Below are 20,377 nucleotides of genomic sequence, written 5' to 3' on the forward strand. Positions count from 1 at the left end.
TTTCCAGAGGTGCAGAGATGCAAAGCGGCTCTTAGGCATTCTAGGCCCCTCCGGGTGCATGCAGGGTCCCAGGGGGCTTCTGTGGGAGGCCCTGGGTGTATGGGAAGCAGGGGTCCGAGTGAGGAAAACTGCAGGGAGGCTCTGGGAGAGGCTTGGCATGTGAGGTGGGAGTCAGAAGCTGCAGCTAGGCAGTGCCAGAGCGTGGCCTGGTGAGGCTGTGGGAGCAGCATGATGTGGGGAACCCAGAAGCCGTGGGGTCCAGAGCAGCGGAGGCTGCCGCCCACAGAGGGGGTGAGGGGACATGGTTTGGATTCCCCTGTAAGGAAGCGATGGCCCTGCGGAAGCCCCGTCCGCCTGTCCGCCCCCCGCCCCGCCCCAGCCGCGGAGCTCCCTTACCTATTGAGCTGAGGAGAGGCTTGTCTCGACAACACTGCCCAGATAGCTGAGATCAATCAGAAACAAAGCAGTTATCAACACCGGCGTGGGGGAACCACCCACGCACACCCAGAGGGAAGGAGGGGAGGAGCACGGGGGCCAGAGAACCACAAGCGAGGCCAGAGAATGGGGTGAGGGGAAGGAGAGGAGAGAGACAGAGAACCAGACGGCACGATGGACGAGGCAGATGAGCGCTGCACAAAGCACAGACGACAGGGCTGCGGCGCACAGCACCTCCTGCACAGACCGAGGCACGGGGTCCTGTGGGCGCGCCACGCCGGGCGTCCTAGCTAGAGCTCTCCGCCACCTTCTCCGCCTGCCAGGAGCAGGGGCAGTGGGAGGAGAACCTGTACTTCCAGGTACCAGAGAGGGTGGGAGTGCCTGGAGCAGGGGAAGGGCGCTGGGCTTCCTCCTCTCCAACCGCCTCCCATCCTGCCTAAGACCAGGCCAGCCTCCTCTGAAACACTCTGCTCCCCTGCACAGGCGGCCACATCAAGAAGAGAGACCAAAGGACGAACCAGAGAGAAAGAAAGAGAGGGAGGGAGGGCAGGAGGGACCAGGGGGCCCTACGGAGTCTTTGCAAACCCTTCGGAGCCAGTAGTGCCAACCCCAAGAAGATCGAGAAGGAAGAAAGACAGACAGAATGAAAGCCAGACTTGAGGAGGAAGGAAGGGACAGGGGGAGGAGGGGACAGGGGGACAGGGGAAGAAAGATGAGAGAAAAAGAGGCACAGACGGGTGTCCAGGCCGACTCTGGTACCTGGAATACCAGCTGCTACAGTTTAGAGTGTGCTCTCTCAGGCAGGCTGATCGCAGGAGCTTGTCTGTCTGTCTGTCTGTCTGCAGCTTCCTGCGAGGCACACAGGTTGGGGTAGGGTATGTGGCTCCAGGATCACAGTTCACAGGCCTGAGATTTTGCTCCCAGCCTCCAGGATGTGCCCCCTGGAGAGTTTGTTGGGTGGGGGGGACCCCGCTCACTAGGCTAAGGCCAGGAGATTGGGAAGAGGAGCCACAGGCCTGGTGGTCCAGGGAAATCAGGCTTCAGGGTCCTGCCTAGCAGGGAAGATGGGCCGGGAAAGAAAAGGAGGCTGGATACAAGGTCTCTGGGTAAACCCTGGAATCACCCAAAGCCAGGATCACGGGGATGCAGAGAGCCCTCCACTGCAAGAGTAACTGAGGTGACCACTCCCTCGGACACATCATACTCCCCCCCCACCTCCCCACGCCCATGTGCATCCACTCCCCATCACCCCGGGGCCTCCTGAGAGCTCTGGGCTGGGTGGAGAGGCTCTCTCATGCTCCTGGCAGGGTACCTGAGCAGGTAAGCCCCACCCTCAACCCCATGTCCACACCCTGCTGATGCCAGGACCAGAACTCTCCCGAAGGGATGCTGCAGCATGTCCAGACAAGCCCTGTCATTTGGGTTGATGGAAGGGGCGGAGGGTGGGTAAGGAATGGGAGGTGGAAGATGACCAGGTGGAGGTGGGCAGGAGAAACCAGCTCACACTCACCCTGAAGTAGGTAATGGCGGTGGGGGGGGCTCTGGTCTGAGCAGTTCCTCCCCCATCCTTCGAGGGGAAGGCGTCTGTCCAAACACATCCAGGTTGTCCGCAGGCCCTGCAGGGCCTGGCGGAGGGGAAGGGTAGCCTGTGGCCAGCGTGGTGAAGCCCATGGTAGGCCGGTAGCTGGGGCTCCCGCTGCGGCTGCTCTGGGAAGGGGAGCCCGTGGATGGTGTGGACTTGCGAGAGAAGCTGACAGCGGCCGGCGGCTGCAGGGTGATCTCCGACATCTCTGCCTGCTGCAGGAGGCCCGGGCGAGGCCGGGCCCGGGGGGCAAGCTCAGGGGAGCCGGTGCGGGAGCTGAGGGGGCTTTGGGTCAGAGGCGAGAGCCGGGAGGGCTGTAGCACCACTTGATGTAAACTGGACTCGGCGCGCCTGGCCTGCCGGGGGCTGGGCCGGGGCCGGGGCTGGGGCTCATACCACCGGGTGTCCAGGCCAAATGTGCTGGGGCCGCTGTGCCCCCCGGGCTCGGCTGGCTCGGGGTAAGGCAACACAGGGATGCCCATACCTTGGCTGGTATGTCTTAGCTGCCCTTGGCTCACCAGAGGTTGCATAGGTCTGTCCTGCCACTTAGCGGAGGTGGGCACTGGGACGGGGCCTCTGCCCGGCGATTTGCCTGCCCAACCCTTTGGTGCCTCCAGAGACAGGATGCCTGGGTAGGCTGCGGGCACCTGCAGGGAGGTGGGGGGCAGTCCTCGGGGGAGGCAGGCCTTGGGCTGCAGACTCTCGGCTACATCACAGGGGTGCAGCTGGTGGGGAAACATCATGGCCGGGGTTTCCAGGCCCCCAAAGGGGAATTCTGGCCGGCCCCAGGGCTCAGGGGAGCGCCCTCCTGTGGGTGTCTGAGTCAAGGGCAGCGTGCTGTTGGAAGCATTCTCTCCATTTTCCTCAGGAATGGTGGGGTGGCCGAAAGGCCCCTCAGTGTGCAGGGGTGGGGAGGACATGACCGAGCTCAAGGGGCTGCCCACTTCTGGCATGTAGAAGGGCGGCGGCTCCACCTCCCCTGGGCTGCTGCTGCTGAGGTACCCATAATACTGGGCATGGTGGAAGGGCCGGGGGGCGGGGGGTCTGGCCTGGCCTGTGGCCTGGAGCCGACCTTCCAGGCTGCCGGGGCCCTCCAACCCACGGGGCTGGAACCGAGGGCTATATGCTGGTGGTGGCAGGTAGGACTCCTGGCTGGACGACAGAGGGGTCAGCTGAGACTTCAGGGCAGCCACAGATGTGGGCACCAGCGGGTCCTCGTTCTCCTCATCCGACTGGCGGAATTCAGGGTACATGTCCGTCTCCTCGGCAAAGGGGAAGCCCTCGATGCGCCTGCTCTTCATCGAGGGCTCCATCTCGGACGGATCCATCACGAAGCGACCATCGGGGCCTCTGCTGATGAGCTCGATGGGCGTCGTGGCCTCAGCCTCGGCCTCAGCCTTGGCCACACTGTACTTCTTGCTACTGATGGCCCTCTTGGTCTTCTTGTACAATGACAGCTCCTTCTCCCGGGTGGGACTCAGCATCCTCTTGGCTGCTGGCTGGCCTTGGTCATCGGAGGACTCCGACGGGGCCCGGAGTGTGCGGATGCTCTCGGGGCTCACCTTGCCAGAGGACAAGCTGCAGGGGTGAGTGAAGGAGCAGGAGCGTGAGGTGGGAGACGCCTGCTCCTCCACTTCTTTTTCTCCTCTTAATGGACCACCACAAACACTTAAGACAATACTCAAAAAAAGGGATGCAGATGGGCCGCATATTTTGGCAGGAAATACTTTGCTCAACGCTCCACTGTCTAGATATGTCCCAGCCGTTTTTGAATGAACACCCACATTTCTGCTTTCATTCTGCCCTGTCCTTCCTGTCTGCCCCACTCTGTCTAGTTGCACCTCTAACTTCATTCCCAGCATGCTCAAGAAATGCAACCCCACCTTTGTACCAACTTAAGTGAAACACACTAGGAAGGCACATCCATTAGAATGAAAAAACATCGCAGAAACCCATTCCAAAGCTAAAGAGAAATGGATTGCCCACTAATTTGGACTGTCCACACTACTGCTCCCTCTGTGCACGTGGCCAACTTAAAAATACCACACAGATCCGTGGAAAGCAAATAGTTTCAAGGGGCTGAGCAGGGCAAACCACCTGCCTGTGTCCACCCTGCACCTCTGCCCACACACTAGCACAGCAGGGGCACTTACGGAGACTCAAGGCTCTTTCTGCAGTGAGTAATGGAGAGTGGAGGATCTGTAAGGAAGAAGAAGGGGAGGAGAGCCGACTGAGACCAGAGACACAAAACTTGTCTCAGGAGTCCACAGGTCCCGGAGCAAAGCCACAGAGGGGAGCAGCTCCTTTCAATGCTTGGTGTCTTTGGGGCCAGTCCCCAGCCCTGTGCTCACCACCACTACATGTGTCCTCTCGCCCATTCTGGCCCCTCACTCCCTCCCCAGCATCCTTCTTCCTTACTCCCTCTTCCAGATCAAGTCCCACTGGCAGTTCCACCCATAAGACCCCATTTCCCTGTTTGCAAGGGGACCCATGCTAAAAGTGGGCCATCTCTTCCAACAGGGAGCATTTGGAGCTGGGCCAGGTAGAGCAGGGCAGTGAGGAAAGACACCCACCTTTTTTGCGCTTGAGCTTACGCTTGCGCTGCTTGTTGACAAAGCAGGCGGCCAGGGTGCTGAACAGGATGGCAGCTGCCAAGAAGCAGATGGTAGCTACGATTCCAGCCAACACAGGCCGAGCTAGCCCGTCATCGGTCAGGTCCGGCTGTGGGAAGATGTCTGCAGGGGGTTGCGAGAAACACGCATGACTCCTCCCCTGCCTCCCTCCTGTAAAAGCCCCCACCTGCTCTGACACCAAGCCCCCAAGTATTTTTCCCTACCTCTGCAGAACAGATAATGTTAAGGCTCGGGATCTGTGCTCAACTCTAGTACTTGGAGAGATTTGGATAGAGGGGGAAGAGAGAGAAGAGACTAGTTTACAGAAGTCAAGTGATCGCTACAGAGCTTAGAAAGAAGGAATCACATCTGTATCTTACCCATAGCAGTAATAATTTCCATAATTATGTCTACTTGGCTAGTGCTTTTTGTAAAGGGCTCTCATGCATACTACCAGACAACCTCGTAGGAGACCAACAGAGCACATGCTATCGCTTTCATTCCCTAAGGTACAGAAACCATCGCTGGCAGAATTTGAGCAACTTGCTGGCATAAATATTGCCAGTTCCTGTACCACAAGACTGTAACTCTGGTCTCCTGCTGGGGATTTGCTGCCTTCTGCCATGCCATCTCGACAAAATTAGAGCCCACTGTGGAGACACCTTGAGGGTAAAATACTACAGCAGAGAGAAGAGGTTGTGACTACAGAATTCAGATCCATCCATTTCTAAGTCGTTACAGCACAGCTGAGCAATTCCTACAGGGAGGGTGAGCACGTCCTGGTCGTCCCAGGTTCAGAATGCTAGAGCCAGCAGAGACATTCAACATAGGTCCAACTTCATTTTACTTAGTTTCACTCTGTGTCCAAATCCATACAGCTCATTAGTGACAGAGCCAGGACTAGACCCCCAGCTACTGTACCCCACTTCAAAGTCAGTTATAATAGAAAGTGCCAGTCTTTAGATTCTGCGGATTCTGATAAATTTGGCCAGAGCTCGTCATTTTGCTGAAAATAACAATGGATGAAAATAACCCAAATCTCGCTTATGAGTTGAGTAGGCAAATGGAATGTTATAGCCTTTGGTAATGGAGGAGCTTAGAGATAGGAGGCTGAGGTTGCTGTGCCTTCATTCACCCATGGGGAGTCTTCCCAATATGTGGGCTTCCTTTTGGTGCCAGGCATAAAGCCACTGAACACAGAACAGTTCACATGAAAACCCTCAAGTCTTCTATTCTAGCCTTGACTGTAAGCTCTGTTCCCTGCTCCTCCTTCTCTCTGAGACCCCTACCTAGAGGGAAGCCAAGACAGGGTACTTTCATAATAAAAAGGAAGAAGGGAGAGAGGGAGGGAGGGAAGGGAGGAAGGAAGGAAGGAAGGAAGGAAGAAAGGAAAGAAGGAAGGAAGGAGAGAAAGAAAGAAAGAAAGAAAGAGACAAAAGCCAAGGGTGCCATGGTGTCTAACATAAGGCAGAAGTCACACCCTATGGCCCCAGTGCTCTGGTGTCACTTGGAACCTCCCCTGTCCTTCCCCAAGTCTGCCTGCCCTGGTGCTTCTGTAGCTCTGAGTCCTGCTGCATGAGCTTCTTGGCCAAGCTCCTTGTCAGCTGGTCCCAGAGGTCCTTGTGTGAGCACTGCCCATGGAAATGGTGCCATTGCTTAATCACTAAGCAAAAGCCTCTTCCCATACCAAGGGAGCCACTTCACTGGGCGAGGGAGGGGCTCTGCTATGTTTCAGGAACTGTAGCTAGAGAAAGATGTGTAGAAATGGGATCCGGGCCAAGAGAAAGAAAGATAAATGGGGAAAATGCTAGGGAGTTGGCTTTATTTAGCCTGAAAAAAATCTAGGGAGACGAAGGAGTGGAGGAAACAACACCAAACAGCAATTTTCCAAATAAAACCACCATAATTATAAAGCAGTCTTATAATAGGCCTTCAACAAATATGTGCTGACCTGTTGTCTCTCTAATTCACCGCCCCAGTCCATTACAGAGGATAGCACTAGAGGAAACAGGGATTTCATAACAAAAGAACTTAAATCAAGTTCTTCATGACTACTATCATGACAAGATTAGCTATATTTCTTCCTGTGGCTATCTTATAGAAAGTGTCATAAATACAGCTCTATAGTTGGAGAAATCCTGTCCATCAAAGGAGAAGAAGGATGGGTTGGAGGGCCTTGAGAAATGATGAGACTCAGTCTCCACCAGAGCTCTCAGTTGTTTCCATTTCAGCCTCCCTCCCCATATTAGCTCTCTCCCAAAGGGCATCCACACGGCTCTTATGTCCTAGAGCTGTAAGAGAACCTCCCCCCTCAAAGTACCTGTGCTGGAGATGCCCTACAGCTGTAAGAGAACCTCCTCCCTACCTGAGCTGGAGACTCCCTATAGTTTTAAGGACACCCCCCCCCCGCAAGTACCAGTGCTGGAGACACCCTACAGCTATAAAAGAACCTCTTTCCACCAAGTACCTGTGCTGGAGACACCCTACAGCTGTACGAGAACTCCCCCTCCAAAGTACCTGTGCTGGAGACATCCTATAGTTGTAAAAGAAGCTTCCCCCAAGTACCTGTGCTGGAGACACCCTACAGCTGTAAGAGAACCTCTCCCCCCTCCCCTCCAAGTATCTGTGCTGGAGACACCCTACAGTCGTAAGAGAACCCCAACTTCAAGTACCTGTGCTGGAGACGCCGGCGATGTTGCTGGGTTCGCTGATCAGATCCTGCATGACGGCCAGAACCCGGAATTCATACCAGGTGTCCTACAGCCCCCAGGACAAGACCCTGTCAGCCTAGGGACCTGAGACAGCGAATGACCCACTGCTGACCCTCCCCCACCCACCCTGCAACAATCTCTCATATTACAGTGTACCCAAGGCAGTGGCCTACCGGAAGCGATGAACAACAGCTCTCAGTTTAAAAAAAAAAAAGTCCTGATCTGTAGCATTTGCCAATTTCCATGGTAAAAATACTTCCAACATGGAAGATTTCAATCTACAACTATAAGTTACTGAAAGCAGAGTTGGAAAGAGACGCACACATGGGTTCTTAGGAGCCCCCATGAGCCAATTCTACCATTAAATGAGTGTCCAGGAAAGGAAGACAGGAAGACAAATGAGATTGTCCATATCCAAGAAATAAGCTGCTTCCTCTCTCCAGCTAGAGAGAGATCTAAGTTTAAAGGGGGTCTGCTAAGAAAAAAAAATAATGTATCTTCCTCTGGGGACTCTGAATTGTTAAGGCAGGGGTGCTTCCCTGGACAAAGCTAGAAGACTACCCTTCTGGGAAATTCTTTGCCCAGCCCAAGTTAGACTGCTAGCAGGGAGATAAGGTCACTGTCTAGTGACATATTCAGGGCTCCTCAGCAGCCCTGCCTGGCCTCGGCTTACGTGGAAAAGCCCTCACAGCAATAAAAGCCCATGCTGCCACACACTGGTCCTGAGTCTGTGGGACCTTGGCTGCCATGACCTGAAGATCCCAGATCTTGGTAGCAGATCTGAGAATAAAGAAATTGGTGTGGGGCGGCAGTACATGGCTGTACCTCATACACCTGACACGGGTCACTCAAAGCTTCTGGTGACTCCACAGAGTCATGTCACTTTCAGGATTTGGGAATAGCAGCAGGGAAACCTAGGCACCTCACCTGTGACAGATCCTTGGCAAAGAACTCTCCATCAGTGCCTGGGATGGCACCATCTAACGTCTCCCAGTGTTCCCCGACACGGTATTCCATGATGTAGCGGTCAATGGGAAAGCTGTGATTAGCAGGGGGGAGCCAAGACAGGAGCACACCCTGCTGGGTCCGGTTGGCTGTGAGGCACCTTGGTGGGGTAACCAGCACCAGGGGTTCTGGAGTTGTGATAGGGAATGCTACAGCACAGAGGGAAGAGAGAGAGAAGGGACATGGTGGTGCTGAGGTCTCTGCTCCCTCAACCCTCTACATGCTGTCTTCTGGCTCAGCAAGTGCCCCTCAGAACGTGTCACATTCCCATGCATGAGTCATTTCAGGGACAAGACTGTCACATAAAAGAGCCCTCCTCACCCAAGGGAAGTGGCCCACATGATCCTACTTTCTGAGCACTTCTAAAAACATAGATGAGGGAATGGAGTTCTTCATAAAAGGAAAGGGGGGAAAAAACCCAAGCTAACAAAGGGGAATCATGGAAGGAAGATGGAAGAATTAAATGTAGTCTTTTAGATAAGATAGTATCTTAAGAAGATACTACAATATGTATCTACTTCTAAAGAAGTAGGAATGCCTTCCCATAGCTCAGTCTGCTCTCAATTGCCTTCTTGGCCCAGGTGGGAAAACAGGGCCAGGGAGGAAAGTTCCAGAGTAGGGGTAAGCATCCCAACACTGCTGCACCCCTTGTTGGCAGTAAAGGATCCAGGAACAGGCTAGAGGGGTGCCACTTGCTCACAGCTGCTCTCGAGGTGGGATGGAGCGAGCCACTGGGTCCAGGAAGGAAGAGGTGGCATGACTAGGAGATTCAACGGGGAGAACTGGCCACACACCGGCCACCAAATGAGGCCAAGGGCCAGAGGAAAGAATTGGTAAGAGCACAGAAGGAAGAAGGATTTCCAGTCTGCGCTGTGAAGCCACAGGAAGATACAAACATGTGGCTTAACAGGGAAGGATAAATTCTGAGCCTCTTCCTTAACAGCAATCTGTCCAAAAGTGCTCTGATGTGGGACAAGGCACTATGGTCCAGGCAAACCCCACAGAACGGTATGACAAGTCCTTCCTGGGAGAGCAAATGACTTGATTAGGTAAAGCACATAGGAAGGTGTCAGGCACAAAGTAATCAGTAAAGTTAGCTGCTAGGACCATCACCACCATTACCATCCTTACCAGCTCCTCCAGGCAATATCCTCAAGACATCCCAGCCCGGGGCCCTCACCTAAAGTGTTCACAGTGACCACCTCACTGAAGGCGCTCGTTCCCAGCTTGTTCTGGGCCAGGACGCTGAACTGGTATGCTGTCTCAGGCTCCAGGGTGTCCACTAGCAACCAGCTGGGTCCCGACGGCACTGGCAAAGACAGCCAGTCATGGGGCCCAAACTGTGCCCGCTTCATCCTGGCCAAAAGAAAGAGAGAGGATCGGGGACAAGGGGGTGGGGTGGGTTACACTGGAGACACGAGAGTACATGCAAGGTCCTCAAGGAGGTGGCGGTGGGCAAACCTGGCCTTCCCAGGTTTTAGGACAGAAAGAGGTAATGACCAAGGTGGGATGACCTACCCAACTTCGGCTGTGCCACATTGCCAGCCACTGCTGATACCTCCTCTGCTAAGAGGAACCCTTAGGTAGAAGTGACGCCCAAGATTCTAGTCAAACCACCAAGTGCATTCTGGGAGAATCTCACCCTGGTCACAACCCTGAGAGCAGCTCTGCCTTGAAAGAGTCAGGACACACGGAACAAGGCAGGTACCATCATGGGAAGGTGAGGATGAGCAACTCAGCAATGGCAGACCCTATAGGGAAAGAACCCAGGTGACCTCAGCTGCACACCCTCTCCAGGACAGCCAAAGTGGGATGTCAAGTAACCCAGAGGGCTCGCTCTGTCCAACCAGCTTTGAGTCTTCTGAGGAAGTCTAGGGTATATGACAAAAATAACCAGGGGCTTCCCCAGTGAGGACCACAGTCCTTAAGGCCTCAATGGTTAGAACTCACCATCAAGGGGAAGGTCACGCTGCGCGTGGAGAACCCTGAAACTAGGAGTGAAGGTTAGGCCTTGTTCTATACTGCCCACCTAACTCTCCTCAGGCACTGAGGCCAGGATCTACAGGTGCAGTGCCCCGGCATCACCACAGGGAGGAGACATCAGCCTAGGAGACTGAGACCCTGGGCAGCTTTCTTCTTGCAGCCCTGAGCTCAAGCTGTAACTCAGCGGACGCCCGCCCACCGGGTTCCCTCTCTGTTTAAAGGCTCACTACCATGAATGCTCAGAAGTTTGAGCCAAGGCAGCAGAAAGCACAGCAAGAAAGAAGCTAGTGCCAAATGTCTGAGTCAGTACTGAGAGAGTCAGGCAATCAGAATGAGAGGGAAGGAGACCTCCCCAAACTTCACAACCACCCGTACCCCCAACCCAGCCCCGGGCACCAAAGCAAGTGAGCAAAGTGTAATAAAGCGGTGCAGATGAGCAGCAGCGTGGAGCAGGACCGCAAGCAGTGAGGGAGACCCTGGTCTAGGCCCAGACCTGCCACTCGGACACCCCCGAAGTTGGCTTGGCCATGCCAAACGCACTTCCCTGAACACACAGCCACCCAGCAGCACCAAGATTCTTGCAGTGGTCCCCTGGCAGGGTTGTCAGGAGCATCCCCTTCCCCCAGGCCGCCACCACTCCCCACCTCTGGAGGACCAGAGATAAGCGTTGGAGGATGTTCTGGTTGCACCTCAGAGAGGTCCCCATGCTCACCATCCAGATGCATTGTGTCTCTCCAGAACTCAAAACCCCTCATGTATTCAGGACATAGCCACCAAATCACCATGACGGGAAAGAGGGCAGCTGCCTTTCAACCTCCCTTGCTATTGAGAAGGGTTCTCCCTGAATTTCCACCAGTCGCCCTCTGCAGGGATGTTTCCTCCTTCCCAGGCTCTGGTTGAGCCTGACTGGGAATACACACTCAGATGAGGCAGGTCTGAAAAGGAGGAAGTGGGAGGACTCATCCTTCCTGCTCAAGGATGTCCCACGCTGCAGGTGGCCAGTTCCTGGCTCAGGATAGGAATGTGTGGGAAGAGAAATCCTTGGGGAACGAGAAGGAGGTCAGCTATGGTTCCTCTCTCCACCTTTTCTGTGCCTCCTGACCTCAGCCTGATTTATGTGTCTTTGAGATCCCTTACCTACCCTGAGGCTCAGGCAAAGATCTCAAATCACTACATCTGGCCAAATTAACAGCAGAGACAGAAACATACTAGAGACACAGGGTACAGAAAATGGAAATGCTGAAGACAAGGCCAGAAGGCAGGCACCACTTCAAAGTGGTTTCTGGAACCACTGGGGAAGTGACAATAAAAATTAGATTCTACGCTTCTGGCTGGGCTGTTTCACAATGACCTTGAAGTCTAGGAGTCTCTTCCAGACGCCAGAGGACAGAGGGACCTAAAAGCAGCATGAACGAAGGACACAAAAAGGGGTCGTGAGGTAAGCTGGGGAAGAGTAGCAGAGGGCGATGGTCGCTTCAGACAACAACCTAAACTGGCATCCCAAACCTTCCAGGTTGGGAATGCAGAACGCCCAAAATCCCTCAGACAGATACACCCCTCCCCCACAAGACCTAGTCACTGCGTCAACACACCTCGCTGCCTGGAGGTCTAGCAGGCGAAGAACCATATCCTTCTCATAACGTCCACCCACCCTAGGGGACTGACTGAAGTCGGGGGTTGGGGGAGGGAGAAGCAGAGAGCAAAGCATGCGGGGGTGACTCACAGAGGTCCGTACCAAACTGAGAATGTCTGCTCGAATCCTCCATCATAGCCTGGCTCCCAGGACACGTTGGCAGTTGTCATGGAGACCTGGACCCGGACACTGCCCGGGGCATGGGGGCTGGTGCCTGGAGACCAAGTGAAGTCCTCTCAGACTGAAATGAACTGGGCCCAGGGAGCTGGGCACCCACAGTGGCACTGCGCAGTAGCAAAATGCAGTGCCCCAAGTGCAGTGCTCAGGGGCGAGGGATGCTCGGAGGAGCCCTGCACAGTAGGGCTGTAGAAGGAAACCCATCCCCCTGTGCCGTCTAGTCCTTCTAGCAAGCCATGGCATGAGCATCAGGAATATGGCCAAAGGGAATCCAGAGCCTTTGTCACCCCAGGCCAAAGTCCTGTGCTCCCCTGGCAAACACAGAGACACTCTCCCTGAAGGTCACAGGCAAAGCCAAAAAGCCCCTATCCGGTAAAGTTCTCTGGCCTCATGAGATAGCCATATTTCTCCCAAACATCAAAGTGAGAGGCAGCACAACACAACTGTTAAGAACTTCAACTTGGGTTCGAGTCCTGGATCCAGCACTCATCAGCAATGCTCGGAGAGGTGTGTGATCCACGCCAGCCTTGGTTTCAAATGGACATACACTGGGGACTTACCAGTTCTCGCCTCATAGGTTATAAATGATGGGGCACCACTTGGTATAGAGCCTAAAACTGGTGGTAAACGCTGAAAAGTGTTGGTCACTGTTACAACTGGCTGTCAGTCCCCAGAGAGGCAGGCTACAATGGTACAAGCTGAGGTCATAGGGACACACACCTCAGGCAGAAGAAGTGGAATCATAATGCTTGGCATCCCAGGAAATGGGAACGCCAGGAACCTCCATGCCAGGCCCGGCCTATGGAGCTCAGTGCACAGGTCCCCTCCCAGATCCCCCTCATTCCGTTCTTCCAGCTCCCCTTCTAGGCCCTAGACACAAACCTCTGAGCAGTTGCTCCTGCCCACACACCTGCCCCATTTCTGCGTGGCAGTGTTGCTGGGTACATTCTGCCAGAAAAAGACCTCCCCGGGACAGGCCCCATGTCACCTTCCCTTATGCAGGGTGTTACAGAGGGCTAGGGCTACACAGGGCAGGCTCCGGGCTCAGGGGTGGGCTGATTCAGGAAAGATGCCCAAAAAGGGTGGACAGTGCCCAGCACCCAGACCACAGCCCTCCTGCCCACAGCCCCCGTACCGATGACAGTCAGGTGGGTACTGGCAGTGATGCTGGTGACCACGTTGGTGGCGATGCACTCCCACTCCCCGTGGTCCTCCTTACTCAGGGCTCGGAACTGGAGACTCCCGCTGGGCAGGGCATTGTGCTTGCTTCTGCTGGGCTTCCCTACCTTGGCCAAAAAAGGGGGCAAAGAGGAAGGTGGGAGCGGGGTGGCAAAGGAGGAACCAGGTCGACAGGGAAGAAGAGAAGCCACCAACACATCAGAAGGCCAAGAACAGGAGAACAGAACCCGAGCACTCAGCCTGCACCCGCACCGCCCCTCCTCCAGAGGGCCCATCACTCTAGAAGTCAGCCCTGCTACTCAACACCTGGCTCTGTTAGAACAGAGCCACCACAGATCTTGCCCATCCACCACACTTCCCAGGAGCTCCAGAACCCAGAGGTACCTTTCTCCACGTGATGACAGGGAAAGGGTCCCCCGCAGCAGCGCAGGGAATGAGCAGCTCCCGGCCAGCCTCCTGCCTATATTCCCAGCCTGGTAGCACCGTAAAATACGGGGGATCCTAGGGAGACCACAGCAAAGCCATGAAGTCGAGTGTTTTGGGTGTCCACTCCCACAGGGGCCTCTCTCAGCCCCAGGCCTCACCTTCAGGACAAGCCGTGCGGGAGCAGACTGGCCCATGGTCCCCAAGGTGTTGTAAGGCACACAGGTGTAAGTGCCAAGAGCCTCCTCTGTGGCCTCCTCAATCCGAATGGAGCCATCCTCCATCAAGGTCCAACCCAGGTTCTGCCAGAGCACAGACAGCAGAGCAGGGAGCAACGGTCAGGGGGCAGAAGCTCGGTCCTCGCCCCCACCAGGCCAGACCTCAGTTGGCAGGCCTGGGCAAAGCACCAGCTAGTCTGGGGCAGGGGCTGTCTATGTGTCCTGGGAGAATGGCAGAAGCTGCACCAGACTGCAGACCCCCCACCGGAAGCAGCTCTGCTTTTCCAGAGTTTTCTGGTGGAGAGTGGAGGAGTCCTGGCAGGGAACCAAACCCTCAGAGACAGCATCTCAGTGGCAAGAGAGTGTATTTCACTGTGACCCCACATGCATCTCTCTAGCACCTTCTCAACCTGCAGGGGGCGGCCATCCTTGTTCCACTTGACCACGGTGGCCGGCGGCTCTGCATCCACAGGGCATCGGATATAGCCGTGAATTCCCACGGGCACGTAGATGACAGGGGGCATGTTGAGGACACGGGCTGGGTCTGCACAGGGTTCGTGTGGGGTGAGAGAGAAGAAAGGCATGAGGGAAGTCGAGGAGTGAGAAATCTTGGCAGTGGGCCAAGACCCCTCACACACCCTCAGGGTCTCATATAGATACCGTCTCTCTGAGGAATTGCCCTTCACACCCACCCACCCATTCAGTAAACTCTGCATGTGTCCATGGTGCTCACAACAGTGCCAGGTGCTGGGACCACCATGAGGAACAAGATGGACAAACCCCAGAGGCCACATCAGGCCACCCCAAAGCAGTGCAGGCTGCGGGCTGCTTTCTCTGTCCAGCAGACTGCATTCTTCAAGAGAAAGGCATGTTCTAGCCTGCTCCGATCCATAACACTCCTCAAATGCTTCTACGCATGGGATGAATGGCAGAACAAGCAGAACAAGGACTCTCGATGTCTGTATCTCCAGCCCCTAGACTCCAAACTTGAAGTCAACGCTTGACCACACCCTCCACCAACGGCTCCTTATCCCAAATCTCTCTTGGATGCCAAGCAGCTCTCGGTCCACATCCTAAGCCAAAAGAGGAACGTCAGTTCTATGCATGAGGTGTTCAGAGGCATGACCACCGGTGGTTCTTTTCTCTCCTCTCCATTGTGCTAGTTGCCCAGCTCCACCCCCCACCCCACCGAACCTCAGTTTCCCCTCTGTGCAGCTGGAATGCAGACTCAATATTGGCCACAGAACAGATGAAAGGTTCTCAGGAGAGAAGCAAGAGCAGCACATCCTGTGATTTGGGGGACTCATAACCTTTCGATTCCCCTCATTCCCTCCGAGGGCTACCAAGGAGAAAGATCCAGAACTTGCAGTGAGGCAGTGAGGATGAATGAGCTGGTATCTTTTAAGCATTTGGAGCTCTTCAGAGAACAGCATTACATAAATACCAGGCCGAGTTATATATTTAGACATAGCTTCCTACTTTTGTATGTAGAGTTTTTTTTTTTTTTCCTCCAAGATTTTCAAAGGGTTTATGAATGGGAAATACTCTGAACACTGCTTTTTAGCAGAAATAAAGATCCTTGTCTCACCCACCTGAAAATCTCACCCCCTGGATTCTCTTTGAAGGCAAGAAGGAGGTAAAAAAGGACAAGCAGGAGTGGGTGATGGCACTGGGGACAGACAGGGAAACCACATACCCCTCTTGACAGAAAAATGGCCCAGGGCTTCACCGATTGGGGGCTTACTCCTGGTTAGATTCATGATCCTTCTAAAGACCACCCCTGTTGGCTTTCTTCCTCTGCCACTGCCACCTTCTTGCCCAAGTGACATAGCCAGACAAGATGCTACTACAAGTGGACTCTTCCCTTTCCCCGGCCCTTTCACATCCAGCAAGTCCTATGCAAATAGCTTCTTGACTGGCTTTTTCCTCCTGCAGGTCTGGGTGGGACAGGCCTGATGTCCTGGGTCACATCACATCACTTTTCTTGGGCCTCATAGCCCTTAAAAACTAGAGACTTCCTAATGTAGCGTGCTGAAAGCCTTTTTAGGTTGACGACCATGGAAATGGTGAAATGTTGCCTTTGTCCCCACCAGTAAAGTTACTGCATCGAGAAGAAAATGAAGAGAACATGAGGTTAGCAGCTGAGCGGGGCTCAAAGGTCCAGCCAGGCTCCGTCACCCAGGCACCCATTCGACAGGAGACAAATGCAAACACCCAGTTCTGCAGCGTGGCTTCAGAAACCAGCCCCACCTCCTGGGGTCACCAACTGTTCTTCTGCTTGTTCTCAGCTCAAATGCTGATCCAGCCATCTCCAGCCTGTCCTCCTTGTACCCCTATGGCTGCACGCCCCTGGGGGTGAGCGGCTCTCCCACACCAGCCCTTCAGTGATGGAGAGCCTGTCACCTCCAGTAACATCCCAGCGTCTTTGTTGTCTGAGTGATAGGGCCATCCACAAATCAAACGGAAGAAATTAATCCTCATTACTCATCCTTCTCTCCCTTTCTCAAAATGATCAGCTTGCCAGGGGATGGGAAAGCATTGACTACGCTGACGGATTCAAGATTAGCAAACTGAATTATTGTGCTTGCACAAAAGCCCTCGATTGTGCTGGCATGAGGAGCAGCTCATCCGTGTGGATCTCTGGCAGCCCTAGAGAAGAGCAAGGAGAAAGCCAGGAGGGAGCCAGGTGTTGGCAGAACTAGATCAAGTCACCACAGAAGAGGGTCCTGTCCCCCTCACCTCACACACCTATCCACAGTGGGGGAAGGCCGAGAGCTGACAAGAAATCTAACCCTGTGTCAGTGTCACCTACTCTCCCTCATATACCTGAGGGGAAAAAAGGCACCAGAGACATCTTGTTCACGGTCCAGAGAGAGGTGCTGGCTAGCACTGACTGCAAGGACAATTACTCAGGTCTGCCCATCCTTGAATCCAACCCAACTTGGCTGATGGAACGAATCAGCCAACACGTGTAGCAATGCCTGGCCCAAAAAAGATGCCCAGCAAGTGCTAGTTTCACCTCAATTGACCAGTCCAGGTCTCTCCCTCCTGTTGGGCTATTCCTGCTTCCTATCATTCCTTTGCCCACGTTCCCTCAAATGACCCTTGGTCTCCTGCTGTCCTCCAGCATCCAGTCCAGCTAATGAAGCCTGTCTCTTCTGGAACCCCCACCATGTGTGGCTCTCCCTCACCCCTACTCACACTGCACAGTTAAGTATGCTGAGGCAGAGGGGGAGCGCCCCAAGCTGTTGCTAGGGACGCATGTGTACTTCCCCGCATCCTCAGGCTTCACTCGGAAGATGATCAGGGTCCCATCAATCAAGATCCGCACTCTCAACTTCAGGTCGCTGCAAATAAACAAGGAGACAAGGAAGGGCAGGGGTTGGCATGGAGAGAAGAAGGTCTTCCATGAGCCAGCACAGCAAGGTAGCAAGGAGTCCCCTCACCCTGCCAATGAGGCAAGAAGAGCCAGCACTTCCTCGCATTCCTGGCCCCTCTCAAGGCCGCTCTGTACAGACACTGGCCTTGCACCTGGGACAGACTGGATCGCCTCTCTGTAAGCTCCCATAGCCCAAGGGCAGCCCATGGCAGCCCCTGCTCAAAGGCCTTGCGCCTGGGAGGCCTGGTGGCTGAGGACCACCACCGCTCCCCCCCTCAGCATGCTTACTTCTGGAAGTAGACGTTTTCATCCTGCCAATACCAGGTGTAGGTGAGGTTGCCAGGATACGCCTCTGCCCGGCAGGTGAGCAGAGCATCCTGGGATATGTTGACAGTGATGTTCTCAGGAGGGGAAACTATGAAGGGAGGCCCTGGGGAAAGAGGAAATAAACATGACCTTACCTGGTGCAGGAGGAGAGAGCGACAGCTTGGGGTCCTCCCAGGAAGTTCTGAGATGACTCAGGAAGGTGTGCCCAGAACTCTGGGAGGGAGTTGGAGGGCAGCACTGGCCCAAGAGGAACAGCATACGCTGGGCAGCTGTCCTAGATATCTTTCTAGCTGCTGCTGTGCTCAGGTCTTACTCTCCTTACAGGTCTAAGATGCAAAGGGTCCTGGGATGTGGTCACAGCGTGCCCCAGCCCCTTGAACCAGCTGGAGACACCTTTTTCGGTGTATGCGTGCCCCTCGCCTCCATGCACACAGCCTCTGTAAATCCTGGCACCCCAAGCCAGCTATCTAACCTCCCTAACACACACACACACACCCCTTCCTGCCCATCCCTCTCTCCAGCAGAACAGAAGCAGGGCACATGCAGGAGGGACAAAGGCCATTCTTTTCAATCCAGAGCAAGGAGTCATCTGGCCTCTGAAGGAGCTGAGAGGCTTGTGCTGCTTATCTGCCAGAGGTCAGGAGGGCAGATGCGGAGCGAAGAGCCAGGGGGCAAGCAGAGTCAACAGCAGGTGAAATCCCAGCCCTCCCTGACGCTGGCTTTCCAGACAGTCCACAGCTACCACCTGGCTCTCTCCTGAGAAGGCAGCTCTTCTCCAAGCTGCAGAGGGACCTCTGGCCCACACTGCCACTCAACACTCCAAGTCAGAAGAAGGCAGAAAGAAAATGTGTCTTAGCAGCCCCGGCAGCCTAGACAGCCACCCCCAGCCCTCGCTCTTCTTCCGGCAGGCAGTGGGTGGGAGGCAAAGAGTGGCTGGGCTCCACACAAAAGTACAAAGAGACCCCGCCTCCCAGATGCGCACCCTCTGGGGCACGCTGGGGCCCTAGGCAGGGTGGACCGGCATTTCCCAGTGCTGACCAGGCAGACCCCGGCTCTGCCAAATGCCCTCTGTGTTGTTTAAACGTCTGAGGTTTGGACTGAGTTCCTGTCATTATTTATTGATGCCATCACTAATGGGGTGGGAACCTGAGAGAGGTCCCCTCCCCCGGGAAGATGGAGGCATGGCAGGACACCAATTGGACAGAGAGAGAAACCCAAAACCCACTCAACATAGTGCCTCCCACCATCCCAGGTGATGGCCACAGCAGGCCACCATAGGGGCTCTGGCTGTGAGCCGCACAATACTCAGGAGGAGCTGGCCCCACTACTCATAGGCTGCCCATCTCCCTAGCCACCCCAGCTGGGCCAGCCATGCCTAGGGAAAACCCTTCTACAGCTCAGATGGGCTGAAAGTCCCTGCAAAAGGTCCAGGGCATGAAGAGGAGATAAACTGCTCTTACCTTGGACAAGCAGATGAGTGGTATGGACAGCCTCTCCCTGGATGCTGTATGCACGACAGGTATAGGCACCTCTGTCCTCCCTACTGACCGATGTCACTGTCAGGCTGCCATCACTCACCTGGGGCCAAGGAGAGACAGAGCTCAGCACCCACCCTGGGGTCCCACCAGCACCACCCCCAGGTATAGATGGACCTCGGGCTCATGCATTTAGGGGGATATGGAGCCAGGCACTTCGTGTTCCATCTCCCTCCAACCAGACACCAGCCAGACTGTGTGCTGTGCAGAGTGTTACCAGTCACGTGAAGTGGGAGGCTGCCATGGAGAGGGAGGAGGCAAAGGAAGGGTGAGCAAGGAGGAAGAAGTACAGCAGCCCCAAAGGAGAACCACACTTACCTGGTATTTCCCACTAGCACCTAGGAGTGTCCCCTCCTTAAGCCAGGTGACAATGGGCTTGGGGTTTCCAAAAGCTGTGCAGGTCATGGTAACACTGCCACCTTCCTTGGCCTCAATGTACTGGGGGGGTGTTTCTGTAAAGGTGGGAGGAGCTGCAGAGAGACCCAGGGTGGGGTTAGCCAGCCTGCTGCCCCACGTACAGCACCCACACACACCAAGCACCACATCCGCGTGTTCATAGATAACCCTCTGCGAAGTGCTGGGATAAATGAAGGAATAGGGAGATGGGCAAAATTGTCTGCCCATGAGTCTTACCGGGGGAGGAGAGACCTGAAACGGCTGGGTGCAAATTCTAAACTTCTCCCGCTATACTTGGCTAATTCCCAAGAAACAAATGTTTGCTTAGCATCTATAAGGCGGCTACTATGCTTAGCTCTAAGGACAAAGCAATAAATAAGACAGCTTTCTCACGGCCTGCACACACTTGCCAACAGCTCCAAACTGTTCTGTGATCCCCCTTTCACCTCAAGATCATCCCTGATACACCTATTTCCTTAACCTCAGCCCAGCCAGGCCCCCCGTTTCCAGGATGTCTTCTATCTGAGCGTCATCTAGGCCTAACATAGACCACAGGCCATGGTTACAAGGAATCTTACGTTTCCAGATTCTGCAAAGAAAACCTTCCACCCTGTCTTGCGTCCAGGCAGAAAGACAGCCCGCTCTGCAGGCTACCCCCTTCTCAATTCTCTTCTGATTATGCCAGGTTATCCCCACATCACGACTTGCATTGATTGGAGTTTTGACTAAAATCCCATCCTGTTTGGATAATCAGCTGTTAAGAGACTCAGCCTCATTAATCT

At 54.6% G+C, this 20,377-nt stretch overlaps 1 protein-coding gene across 9 annotated transcripts in view; it reads right to left on the bottom strand.

Moving 5' to 3' along the window:
* The window catches only part of IGSF9B (immunoglobulin superfamily member 9B), a 58,457-nt gene that overhangs the window by 20,085 nt on the left and 17,995 nt on the right, over positions 1 to 20,377 (bottom strand). For 3 of the 9 annotated variants that reach the window (XR_007121008.1, XM_047692175.1, XM_047692176.1), the window contains exons 4-20: positions 19,518 to 19,669; positions 19,125 to 19,242; positions 17,626 to 17,767; positions 17,160 to 17,305; positions 14,360 to 14,502; positions 13,902 to 14,042; positions 13,702 to 13,818; positions 13,274 to 13,424; positions 12,052 to 12,175; positions 9,526 to 9,701; positions 8,268 to 8,494; positions 7,302 to 7,386; positions 4,591 to 4,752; positions 4,171 to 4,216; positions 1,946 to 3,595; positions 1,195 to 1,284; positions 397 to 442 (exon numbers count right to left, since the gene is read on the bottom strand). Coding sequence is in view for 6 of the 9 variants with exons in the window: in XM_047692175.1 (XP_047548131.1) it covers positions 397 to 442; positions 1,195 to 1,284; positions 1,946 to 3,595; positions 4,171 to 4,216; positions 4,591 to 4,752; positions 7,302 to 7,386; positions 8,268 to 8,494; positions 9,526 to 9,701; positions 12,052 to 12,175; positions 13,274 to 13,424; positions 13,702 to 13,818; positions 13,902 to 14,042; positions 14,360 to 14,502; positions 17,160 to 17,305; positions 17,626 to 17,767; positions 19,125 to 19,242; positions 19,518 to 19,669 (3,716 nt within the window). In the remaining 3 variants the exon portion in view is untranslated. The other 6 variants (XR_007121009.1, XR_007121010.1, XM_047692170.1 and 3 more) reach the window with 4 other exon arrangements.

This window comes from Lutra lutra, chromosome 10 (assembly GCF_902655055.1).
Source record: "Lutra lutra chromosome 10, mLutLut1.2, whole genome shotgun sequence".
NCBI classification, from domain to species: Eukaryota; Metazoa; Chordata; class Mammalia; order Carnivora; family Mustelidae; genus Lutra; species Lutra lutra.